The sequence below is a fragment of the Hippoglossus hippoglossus genome, chromosome 16 (genome assembly GCF_009819705.1).
Source record: "Hippoglossus hippoglossus isolate fHipHip1 chromosome 16, fHipHip1.pri, whole genome shotgun sequence".
NCBI lineage: Eukaryota > Metazoa > Chordata > Actinopteri > Pleuronectiformes > Pleuronectidae > Hippoglossus > Hippoglossus hippoglossus.
Genome location: NC_047166.1, coordinates 13,493,392 through 13,504,531, shown reverse-complemented (window position 1 = coordinate 13,504,531; position 11,140 = coordinate 13,493,392). Strand labels below are relative to the sequence as shown.

General features: G+C 43.3%; 2 protein-coding genes across 2 annotated transcripts in view; one reads left to right on the top strand and one right to left on the bottom strand.

The window, feature by feature from the left end:
- The first annotated feature begins 1,823 nt into the window (after positions 1-1,823).
- LOC117776856 (metalloreductase STEAP4-like) lies at positions 1,824-9,182 on the top strand. The gene is made up of 9 exons (XM_034611204.1): positions 1,824-2,042; positions 2,164-2,271; positions 3,043-3,113; positions 3,495-3,579; positions 5,901-6,179; positions 6,269-6,363; positions 6,453-6,606; positions 6,744-6,914; positions 8,796-9,182. Exons 1-9 carry the CDS (start codon positions 1,824-1,826, stop codon positions 9,057-9,059), a joined length of 1,446 nt encoding a protein of 481 aa, XP_034467095.1. The 3' UTR covers positions 9,060-9,182.
- LOC117776858 (female protein-like) overlaps positions 7,440-11,140 on the bottom strand; it is an 18,007-nt gene continuing 14,306 nt past the window's right edge. The window contains exon 7 of the transcript XR_004616499.1: positions 7,440-7,460. The gene's annotated coding sequence lies outside the window, so the exon portion shown is untranslated. The remainder of the gene's footprint in view (positions 7,461-11,140) is intronic.

The following is an 11,140-nucleotide window of genomic DNA, read 5'->3' as shown; positions in this document are numbered from 1 at the left end:
GTGTGCAAGTGAACTTAAGCGTAAAGGTGGGGAGGGGGGGTCTTTGTTAAACAGACAGACAGAGGACATGACCCGGTGACATCATTGGATCTGGCTTCAGTTGAATTTACCCAGTGTACTCAATAGATGTTAATTTAGACATAGATTGGAAAAGAGAGGTGGGACAGCACTGGGGACGTAGAGAAGGAGTGTGAGGAGGACAAAGGAGAAAAGAAAGGCAAACACTGGAGGACGGCACAGAGAGAAATGATGAGGGAGGGCAGTTGAGCGAGAGAGAGGAAGAGAGGAGCAGAAGAAAAGAGAGATGTCCGGGAGGCAGAGCAAGTAAATGAGTCATCTGAGTGGATCTGCTATCAGGCCTATTCTAACAACACCACAAGTGAATGGATGCCTCAAAGGTTAGGCATAAAATGACTTCTCATTTTGCTGCGATATCCCCCCAGGTAGACATTAATGCTTTAGTTATGGACTTGAGTGTAAAAGCTCCTGAGGTAACGTGTTGCCTGTCTGCCATAAATATCACAGCCCATGTATATGCACATTGTGATTCCAACGAAGCAGCGTTTATGGTGAGAGGAGTATTTTGGTGCAAATGGTCGGTAAAGTTGATGTGATGCTACGTGTCATTTCTACAGCCAGGTAGTCACCCTGTCCGCACAGGCAGCTCCCCGGGTGCTGCAGGTCACAGCTGAGACTCTGTTCAGCTCCGATCACCCTGACCCAATTCAGTGCGCACACACACACACACACACACACACACACACACACACACACACACACACGCACACACACACACACACACACACACACACACACACACACACACACCAAAGAAGACGTGTTTTCATAAAGCGGAAAGGCAGCCAGATTCAAAACACTTACATGTGTGTCAAGCTTCGTTTCTGCTCTGCTGAGTCTGTCTGTGTCACAACTTTGCAGATGTTTTAGCCATGAGGACATGAGCTCTAAATCTGCACAAATTCTCTTCCTAGTCGTCTGGTTGGAACAGTGGGTTTTGAAATGATAATGAATCTGTGGGCCTGTTTCTCCCACATGGCACCATGTCTAGGGTGGAAACAGAAGAAATAGAATAAGGCAACCCTGGAAAGCAGCAGCATAAGATTTTTTTTCTTTTTTCCGGCAGATGTAAAAGGAAGTTTCCGTGTGAACTAGATATTGGCCCTGTGTTTCTGAGAAGAGAGAAAATGATAAATAATACGAATCTGAGGTTGATGTTCTCCGCTAAGCTCACACCTTAAACCATACACCTGATTAAGAGTTCAAAGTCCTGTGATGTTAATCAATCTCTGGAAGGCCCAAGCAATAAAATATATGTACATACTATAAGGTTATCGGTTGGAGTGATGACTCACAATCACAAACGTGCCAATTATATTAGATAATAAACGCTCTCGCACACGCCTGCACACGTTTCACTATCCCTGTGGGGGAAATTGATTTTAAAAATGCATTCACGATAGCGCATCAAAAATGTATGTCTAAATCTAACCCAAACCAAAACCTAATTTAACCCTAAAACCGGGTCTTGACACTAAAAGCTGTCTCTACCCGTCGGGACCTCACGGTTTTTCCGCCACAGTGACACAAGTCTCCATGGGTTTGTTTGCATTAGAGTTGAAGTCCCCACTGGGATACACACACGCGCGCACACACATACACACACACACACTCACATTTACAACGGGCAAAAATCACATGTTGTTGTGCACGCTCAGAGTCAAAGAGGGAGAGGCAGTGTATAGGTCAGATTCCACAGCAATATAACTGCAGGGACGATTTCCATCTTAAATCAGTGTGTGAACATGACAGTGACTGGTAGCACGTCAGAGGAGATGAGGCCTGAGAGCGGAATCCTGCATCCTCTGGGCACGGCGGCTGCCCCGGAGCCAGATCTGCTGTGCATCTTCGGGACGGGGGACCTGGGTCGCTCACTGGGCCTGCGTCTGCTCCAGTCTGGCTACAGGGTGGTGTACGGCAGCCGCAGACCTCACAGCTGTGGCCCCTTGCCTCAGGGAGCTCAGGTACAAAACTCGGCATGACACCGGACTTGGGGATTTGTTGTTGGGGACAGAATGTGCAAAAAGAATTGTGTTTGTGCAGCTCAAACGTGTTCATGTGTCCTGAATATGTGTGTTTGTGCAGGTGATGAGCCACGCAGCAGCAGCTCACTCCGCCAGTCTCATCTTTATTTGCGTTCACAGAGAACACTATGACTTCCTAGAGAAAATGACACATCATCTCCAAGGAAAGGTGAAGCCAAGGTTGATGTTGTGGTACAAAATATTCCTGGGTAGTTACTGAGGCACAGATCAGGAGCTAACATCTAACTAACAAGTATTAGTACTTAAGTTACGTCTTGACTCTGAATGAAGGAATATAATATAAATTGCCTCAGTGATAAAAGACAAGTTTTTTGTTTTCAAGTAATTTTATTAATGATTCAAGCTTGCTTGGTATTAATCAATGCCCTGGTTCTTTCTTATTGTTCTACATGTTCCACAGTAACTGCTCGGGTTGAAGGATTTATCGAATTTAGTTTAAAATGGTTTGTTTTTGTTTAAATGTTTCTATAAATGTGTTCACTTATACATCTGATTATAAAAGCATTTAACTTGAAGCAGATACATTGTTATATGAGTTTTAAAAAACATCGCTTCTGTATTTACTGTATATGATGTTACAAAACCAAGGCAAAAAAATGTAACTACTTTGAAAATTTGTATTATAAATGAAATATAGAATAACCAAAATACAATAAAATACACCTCGGTATTATCAAAGAATATGTCAAATAAATTATAATGTAGATAAAACATGTTTAAACAGGAATAATAAAACTCAGATTATATTGTGATAGCAATGCTTTAGAATTTAAAGTTTTTGGAAAATGAAAAACCAGAAGTGTCTTTTATATTGTAACAAAGAATGGAAGATGTAAGAGATGAGTTCAGAGTTATTGCTTCAACTTCCTTTTTTTCTTTTTGTCTCATCTTTTCCTCTGATGCTGATGCTTGAATAAAGGTGCTGGTGGATCTGAGTAACAACCTGAAGAAAGGCATCTACCCAGAAGCCAATGCCACCTACCTGCAAAGGTAACGAATGAAGGGTGTCACAAGAAAAAGTCATATGGGCAAATTAAATATATTGTTGGTTTTACATTTTGTTTTACAATTTACAACAGTATGGTGTCCTCACTTTTCCTTTTTTGTGAGGTGTCTTATCTCTGAGAATAAAATATTTCTGGGAAGGTGCTTCAAAACACCACTTAGAGAATGAGCCATCAAAACTCACCACTGAATCCAAAAACAAGTAAAGACATTTACAGAATTGCAGCTCCCTCGGGAGAACGGGCTGCTGTGTACCCATTCATTTGAAGGGGAAACATTGGTTTTCACCATTTTGGGACCATTCCTTTCCCCCCGTCTGTGTATTTATAACAATATCAAGTAATGTCCATGCTGTGTGTTCTGCAGACTGGTTCCTGGAGCTGCTGTGGTGAAAGGCCTTAACACGCTGTCCGCCTGGGCCCTGCAGAACGGACTCCTGGCTGGAAAGCAGGTGAGAGGGGAGCGGAAGAGAGGGATCTGTGAAAAGATGGGACTTGGTTCAAAGTGACTCAGAGGCAGGAAGATTATGGAGGCAAAAGATATAAAGCAGGGGAAGATTACCATCTTGATCTTTTGCATGATGTTTGACTTCGAGCAACAATCACTTCGTTCATCATTTTCCTGGAACACAATTGAAAAAGATCGGGAGATCGTCGCTTCACCACACACCCGGCGAAATTTTGGGAAAGGAATTGATTTCATTTGTGTTGCTGCAGATTATTGATTTTGCCATCTTTCCATAACAATGCGGGAGAAAATGAGGCCAGCGCTTGTATAAACACACAAACAAACTTTATGATGTTACAAAGTCGAAAGACCGATGTTTATTGCGGCTTCCGTTTCGCAGCTACAAAGGGAAACACAAACATGCTGGAACCTCTGGAGACTAAACCTGAATCTGCCTCGAATCCTCTTCAACACAAACAACCCTGCACGCACACACACACACACAAACACACAAACACACACACCAACACACACACATACCACCGCAGTGCTCTATTTTCTTTGAAAACAGGTAGCTGTGAGAGAGCAGGAGTGGTGTGTTCGAGTGCGTGTGTCTTTGTGAGTGCATGTGTAGGTACAGTATATGTCCACATGCACATGCTTGTAAGCGTGCGCTACTCCCCAGCCAGCAATTTGATCAGATCCACAGCAGGGTTGCGGCTCCGTCACATTTACATTCAGATGGAGATTTAGTCTGTCGGCCGTCCCCTGCTGTTACTGGTGCAGTAATGTAGGGAGACATGGCTGGCTGCCCGGTCCACTTATACACACACCTGGGGGAAAACTGCTCAATCCTACTGACTCCCCCTATATGCCTGTCAAACGGCTCTCTCTCCCGCTCACCCTCTCCAGCCGTTTCCATCGCTCTCACTTTATGTGATTCCAGATTTTTTTTTTTTTTTTTCTCTCGCCCCTTCTGCAAACAACTTAATCGTCTTATCACAGAGCTGTGAGCGTGGTAATAAGCTTCCTCATGGTGAGATCTAGAAATGGGATTACATATTGAGCGGCATGCGTATATATAGCATGCATGTGTCTTTACATACTGGAGTCGAGCACGTCCAGGGGGCTCCGTCTCAAAAAAGACAGAAACGGAAAGTGGGGAGATCCACACAACTCGGGGAGTTTAGTAGACAGACACTGTAGGTGTACACGGTGCAGTACTGCACTAGATATTCCAAACACGGCTGGTGAGTCATCTAACGCTCATCGTAGAGTAATTATTCGCCTCTGAAAAACAAAAGCTTGGTAGATTGCAGAAAAATTTGAATATTTCTTTATCTCCGAAAGAAAGGCGCATTTGTTTTTTTGAATTACTAAGTGTATTGAAGATATTTTGAAAACATCCAAGGTTACTAAAAGTGACCATGAATTCATATCTGGGACCTTTATTACTGCTGAAATGAGAACGCAAACATCGAAGTCATCTCAATAAGAACTGTTATCTTGTATATGAGCCATAAAAATGTAATTATCACAACCAAGGCATTGCACTGGATGACCTGTTCCTTCGGTGCAATGAGCTATTTAAAATCCCACAGACATCATCCTGCTGCCACACTCAGTAGGTGGCCCTCCATAGACTGTATATAAAGATAGATGACGCATCTCCAGTTCCTCTCACTATCCATAAATTCATCTAAAATATCCTGGATACAAACGCTGCCATCTTGTGCATCTGGATCCAGAGTCCACAGTAGTGAAACCCCATCGATGCACACGCTCAACCAATCACGAGTCAGTTTCAGCTGTCAATCAGTAATATGAAAACCAAAAACTTCGGTCTGATAAGAACTACCTAAACTGGCTCCATATCCCATACATTAATATGGAGGAGGAGGGATTTATTACCCATTCTGCAGCCAGCCACCTGGTTGCGATCGAGACGATTCTGCTTCCCTTTTGGGAAACGGACATGTCCTCCGTTCTTATATGCAGTGCATGGTGGTGCAGTTTACTCATGTTTAAGTAATGTTTTCTAAAACCTGCTGTGCTTCACCTTTAAAATACACTATTTGGCCTGAATGTACAAATGTGTGACCTGTTTTTAAAGTTTTCTCTTTTCACTGGAACCCGGTTTGAGGCTGAGTGGTACATTCCTGTGTGGAATAGAAAAAGTAAAGTGACAGATGAACAAACTAATCGTTGGTTTTCCTCTTTCCTTGGTATCTATTATCATTAACATACATGTATAATATCCCCTCATACCAACCCATGACTTTACTGCATCCTCTTTGTAAATCATCCCACTCCTCCATGCTCCAGGTTTACCTGTGTGGAGACAGTGCAGAAGCAAAGCAGGCAGTAGCAGTCATGGCCACTAAGCTGGGTCTCACAGTTCTGGATAGAGGGTCCCTGTCCGCGGCCAGAGAACTGGAGGACTTCCCCCTGCGGCTGTTCCCTGAGTGGAGGCTGCCTCTGAGCGTGGCCGTCGGCCTCACCGCCTTCTTCTTCTTCTACCTGCTCCTCAGAGACGTCATCTACGCGTATGTTGAACAGGACAAAGACATCTCCTACAGGATCATGGTCTCCCTGGGCAACAAGGTAAAGATTTGCCTCCTTATTGTTTTATTGTCCAGTTGACTGCCGTTTAGTGTTCCCGTCAAAAGATGTGCACTTTGTTCCTCTTCCAGGTGTTTCCCATTGTGTCGCTCATCATGTTGTCCCTGTGTTACCTGCCTGGTGTCATAGCTGCCGTCCTTCAGCTCTACAGAGGAACCAAATACAAGTCAGGCATCAAAACACGACTACAATGTTCACATTGCGAGTTAATTGTGTGTGTGTGTAAAGAGCCTCGCTCACTTTTGCATGTTCCAGACGTTTCCCTGATTGGCTGGACCGCTGGATGGTGTGCAGGAAGCAGATGGGGCTGCTTGCGCTGGGCTTTGCGTTTCTCCACGCCATCTACACATTCATCATTCCCATTCGCTATGCCGTCAGACACAAACTCATCTCGCGGGTGGTGGATGAGGTACGGCACGCCGGCTCCAACCTCTTGCACTATTCCTGCAGTCCTGTGCATCGAGGAACGCGGCAGGAAACTATCATTAAGTAGGAGAATCACAGTGTGTCTCTTTGTCTGTCTGTCTCTCTCCCTCTCTCTCTTAGATGAAGAACAATAAAACCACCCCGTTTTACTTTGATGACACAGAGGCATGGGGCACAGACTCCTTCTATCTGCTGGGGATCCTGGGCTTGCTTCTTTACGTCCTGCTAGGACTAACATCCCTGCCCTCGGTGGGAGGCTCCCTCAGCTGGAGAGAGTTCAGCTTCATTCAGGTCAGAGCGCAGTTGGAAACATGCCGTGCTTTGTGTGCATGTGGAGTGTGGGCATGTGGGCGTGTGTGTGCTTGTGTTCACCTTTAGGCCTATAGACATGATCAGTCACATGCTTACTATCAGTGTTTTGATAATCTTTCTTTGTGGTAGTCTGTGTTTGGAGTTTCCAAGTTTCCTTCAGAGTCATTAAACTGTTGTAGAAGCAATATGTCACCGGCACTCACTTCCCCAGAGCCTAGTTAACCAACTGCCGAACACAGGCACACAGAGCGAAGGCCTGGCTGACTTTAGCCCAGGATTTTAAATGTTAAGTTATTCATTAAATAGAATTATTATACCTGGTATAATCCCCAGTGAGGAGATTGTTAATGCAGGTCACAGGTCCATTTGTGTAAAGGTCAGATCCATTGGTAGACCCCAGATAGGGAATGAAACTCAGAGATAGAGGTCAAGGTCAAGATAATCCATATGATCTGGTGGGTAGAGTCGTGAAAGAGATATATATATATATATATATATATATATATATATATATAAATATTTAAACTGTATTTTTCATGTTTTTGGTGCAGTCATGGTCGAGGTTATCAAAAAAAGGAATTGTATGTTTCTCGTGTTAATGCGCGCAGCAGAAGGATTTGCTCTTTCTAAACAGGTTAAATAAGATCCATGATTATCATTACGAGGGCACAGTTCATTACCGCACAACATTAATATGAATGTTTCCTTATTGTGCCGTCTGCACTCATTGTAATGCGCGGAGGATGAGAACATCAGCAGCCAAACGCTAAAAATGTAAATTAAAGCACATTATCCAAGTAATTAACAATAACCGAGCCTCAAAGGCCACCGGCGCTACAAAACCAATTATTCTGGAACGGCTGAGAAACAATTTATATTTTGAGATTATTATGATGCTTGAGGATTCCACACGAGCACAGGAAATATCCAGACGTCCATCTTTAACTTTGTCAGAACAACAACCTAAGACTAAGGTTTGGTTCAGACAGCTGGATTCTGAATACATTTTAATCGTCCATCCATTATCTATACCGCTTATCCTTTTAGGGTGGGTTGGGGGGGTGGGCTGACGTTGGGGTACTCCTGGTTGCCGGTCTATCGCTGGGCAAATATACACAGACAGCCATTGAAACTCACATTCACACCTACGGACCTCGCCGTACCAATCCTTTTTTTAAAAGGACTGTATTTATATAGAGCTTTTCCACTCTTATCGACCACTCCTAGCTTTTTGCATTACAAGTCACACTGACCCATTCACACACATTCATACAGCACCTCTATACACAGCGCTTTTTCCATTACACGCCATTCATACACTGTGGGCACAGCATTCAGGAGCAATTTCAGCATCTTGCCCAAGAATGCAGACCAGCGACCTTATGGTTAGTGGACAACCCTCTCTACATTAAGGCATTTAGTGTCACCTCACGGTAAGAGGGTTCTTGCTATTTCCGCTTTCCTGGGGCCTTTCCGTGTTGAGTTTGCATGTTCTCCATGTTCCACCATGACTGGGTCTGACTTCCTCCCACAGTCCCAAGACATGCACATTAGAGTGAGCTCAATTGAAGACTTAACACTGTCGGTGGGTGTGAATGGTTGTTTGTCTCTATATGTCAGCCCCGTGATACGCTGGTGCAGGGTGAGCCCCGTCTATTACCAGCTGGTTCCAGTATCTGCATAGATGAGGGATTTGTGTGTCAATGTTTTTCAATCTGAAGTAAAACTCTCTGTTTCCACCTTTCAGACTGACTAAATATTCACTGTACAGACACAAGACTGAAATTAGTATCACCCCACTCTAATTTCCTAAAATGTGACCCTTGTGTTTTGATATTTTCCTGTTTTCTTCCCCCTCAGTCTAAGCTGGGCCACCTGACCCTGTTCATCTGCACTTCGCATGGCTACATCTACGGCTGGAACAAATTTCTCAGTCCCTCTACATACAAATGGTACACTCCTCCAGGCTACATGCTCTGCCTGATCGTGCCGTCTGTGGTGTTGGTGCTCAAGCTGCTGCTCCTCCTTCCCTGCGTGGACCGCACCCTCACCCGCATCCGACAGGGCTGGGAGAGGAGCCAGCCGAGCGAGGAGACGGGTGAGGTCAAGGCCACCAACCTGTGAACTGTGATCACGGAGATCATCAAAGACTGTGGGTTGATTATTGACAGTTTCCTTTATTCATTCATTTTGATGGGGATCAGACTTAATGTACATAACTATATATTTTAAGAATACAGGTGAGCCTAAAATAAATAACCAAAAAGTACATTCAATTATTTATAATGTTCTCATTGTGCAGAAATACCTTGAAATATTGATTGTTTTGGAGAAACCGTTTTTTTTAGGTTAGAATGAGTAAAACATACCTACAGATAATAACCCGTGCTCTGTTGGTGTGGGATTGTGTCTTTTGAGAACAATTTTTTTTGATTTCATCCAAATATAAACACATCTCTGTGGATAATTACCGTTGATCGTTGTATTTGAGTTTTGGAAAACAAAGCATGTTTTGTGTGGTTTATCTTTTGCACAGGATGTGGTGAAAAATAGATTGATATCCCCTGCTGAAATCCATTGTTTTAATAAAGGTATGTGCAATACTCTCCTCTCGCTTCAAGTGGTGCGGTTGCATCCCTGAGGTTGCTCTCTTCTCAGGATGTTATTGATCTCCCTGTTTTCAAACACAAATTTACTGCTCAAACCTGCCTCCCTCTCAAGGGTGTGCAAACGTGTTCAAACACACACACACACACACACACACACACACACACACACACACACACACACACACACACACACACACAGGTACATAGAAAACGGAAAAGAGAGTGAGGGTAAGCTAATTGTATTATCGCATACAGAGCCAACACACGTGCACAAACAGTTCCATGCATACAAGCGCCAAAAAGCAGAGTGTGTAACAGTGGACAGCGCGTTTGGTTGCCAAAAGTAAATTCTGGAAGACAGAACAAGTGAAACAAAAAAAAAAAATAGATTTAAAACAGGTTTACAGTCGTTAGTGCGTTTTTAGAGCAGCTTTTACCATGACAGTGTCTGCTGCCACAAAAGGCAATTTTCAGAAAAAAGGCATTCAAATTTGTTTGTTTGAATTGTAAAATCAACTAAATCAGGCAAACTTTTTCATAAGCTGAGAGAATACAACACAACTTTTAGATAAAAATGAAAAAGACTTGATCTAAGTATTACCTCCACCAAGGCCCAACAGTCCACTTATGAAACCACAGTTAATTCCAAGACGAAGGTGAAGAGAAATGCAAGCGCAGGCTTATTACTGTTCATTAGTCGAATGTGTAGATTGTTCTTTTTGTATAAATAGTTTGATGAAGAGCAGTTTTCAGGGTCTGTGGGGAAACAGCTTAAAGAAAAGGTGTGTTCACCATTGGTGGAAAGATCTGAGGCAATGCATATTGGACATATTTTTGAAAAAGCCTGTTTGCAGAATATGAAGGCAGAGAATTGATTTTAAGTGGACACTGGGGTCACACACGTCCTGTATACCTGAGACCGAAGCGCCGACTGATTGTATAATTTTCCTGGATTTTGTCGGTGGAGGCAAATTCACTGTGGGTCCTGGTGGACAGAAGTTCAGAGGCTACTGCAAGAGGATTAGTCTGTCGACAGTAGCAAACAAGGCACATGCACATTGTTACTGCTCCGACTGGTGATGTCAGAGAAACACACCAGCCTTGCATTTTTCTTATCTCCAAATTTATAATCAGTTTATTTTCCCACCAGGATTCAGCTTTTAACACTCTCTTTGTTTTTATCTGTTCTGATCAGTGTGGTATTTCTCCATGGAGATCTTCTCTTACCAGAAACCACCTTCCCCTTTGTTGGCTAAATGGCATCGATAACAGTAATTCCATAATTTAAATGATGTACATGGAAACTGACTGAGACACAAGAGAGAGCGGGTGTGGGAGAGAAAGCCTGGATTAATATTTAACTGGAGCATCCAGTGATCTGTTCTTCTGTGATAGTGCTCTCAAAGAAAACACAGGAGTGATCTGAGAGAGCAACTTCAGGCACACACAACCTTAGGAAAGTTCAGCCCGTTGGAGGGGATAGAGTTCAGAGGGTTTCCTTTGTAGAGTGTGAACTACTGAGTCAGTCCATAGAACACATTTCTTCTGCAGGGTTGTCGCCATGGATGTTAAAATCACAATCACAAAAATAACCAC

What these genes read in the sequence shown, in the direction of transcription:
- LOC117776856 (XM_034611204.1), top strand. Translation starts at nt 1,824, where the DNA reads ATGACAGTGACTGGTAGCACGTCAGAGGAGATGAGGCCTGAGAGCGGA. An exon ending in AATGCCACCTACCTGCAAAG is followed by an intron (nt 3,114 to 3,494) that starts GTAACGAATGAA and finishes TGTGTTCTGCAG; the next exon opens with ACTGGTTCCTGGAGCTGCTG. An exon ending in GACTCCTGGCTGGAAAGCAG is followed by an intron (nt 3,580 to 5,900) that starts GTGAGAGGGGAG and finishes TCCATGCTCCAG; the next exon opens with GTTTACCTGTGTGGAGACAG.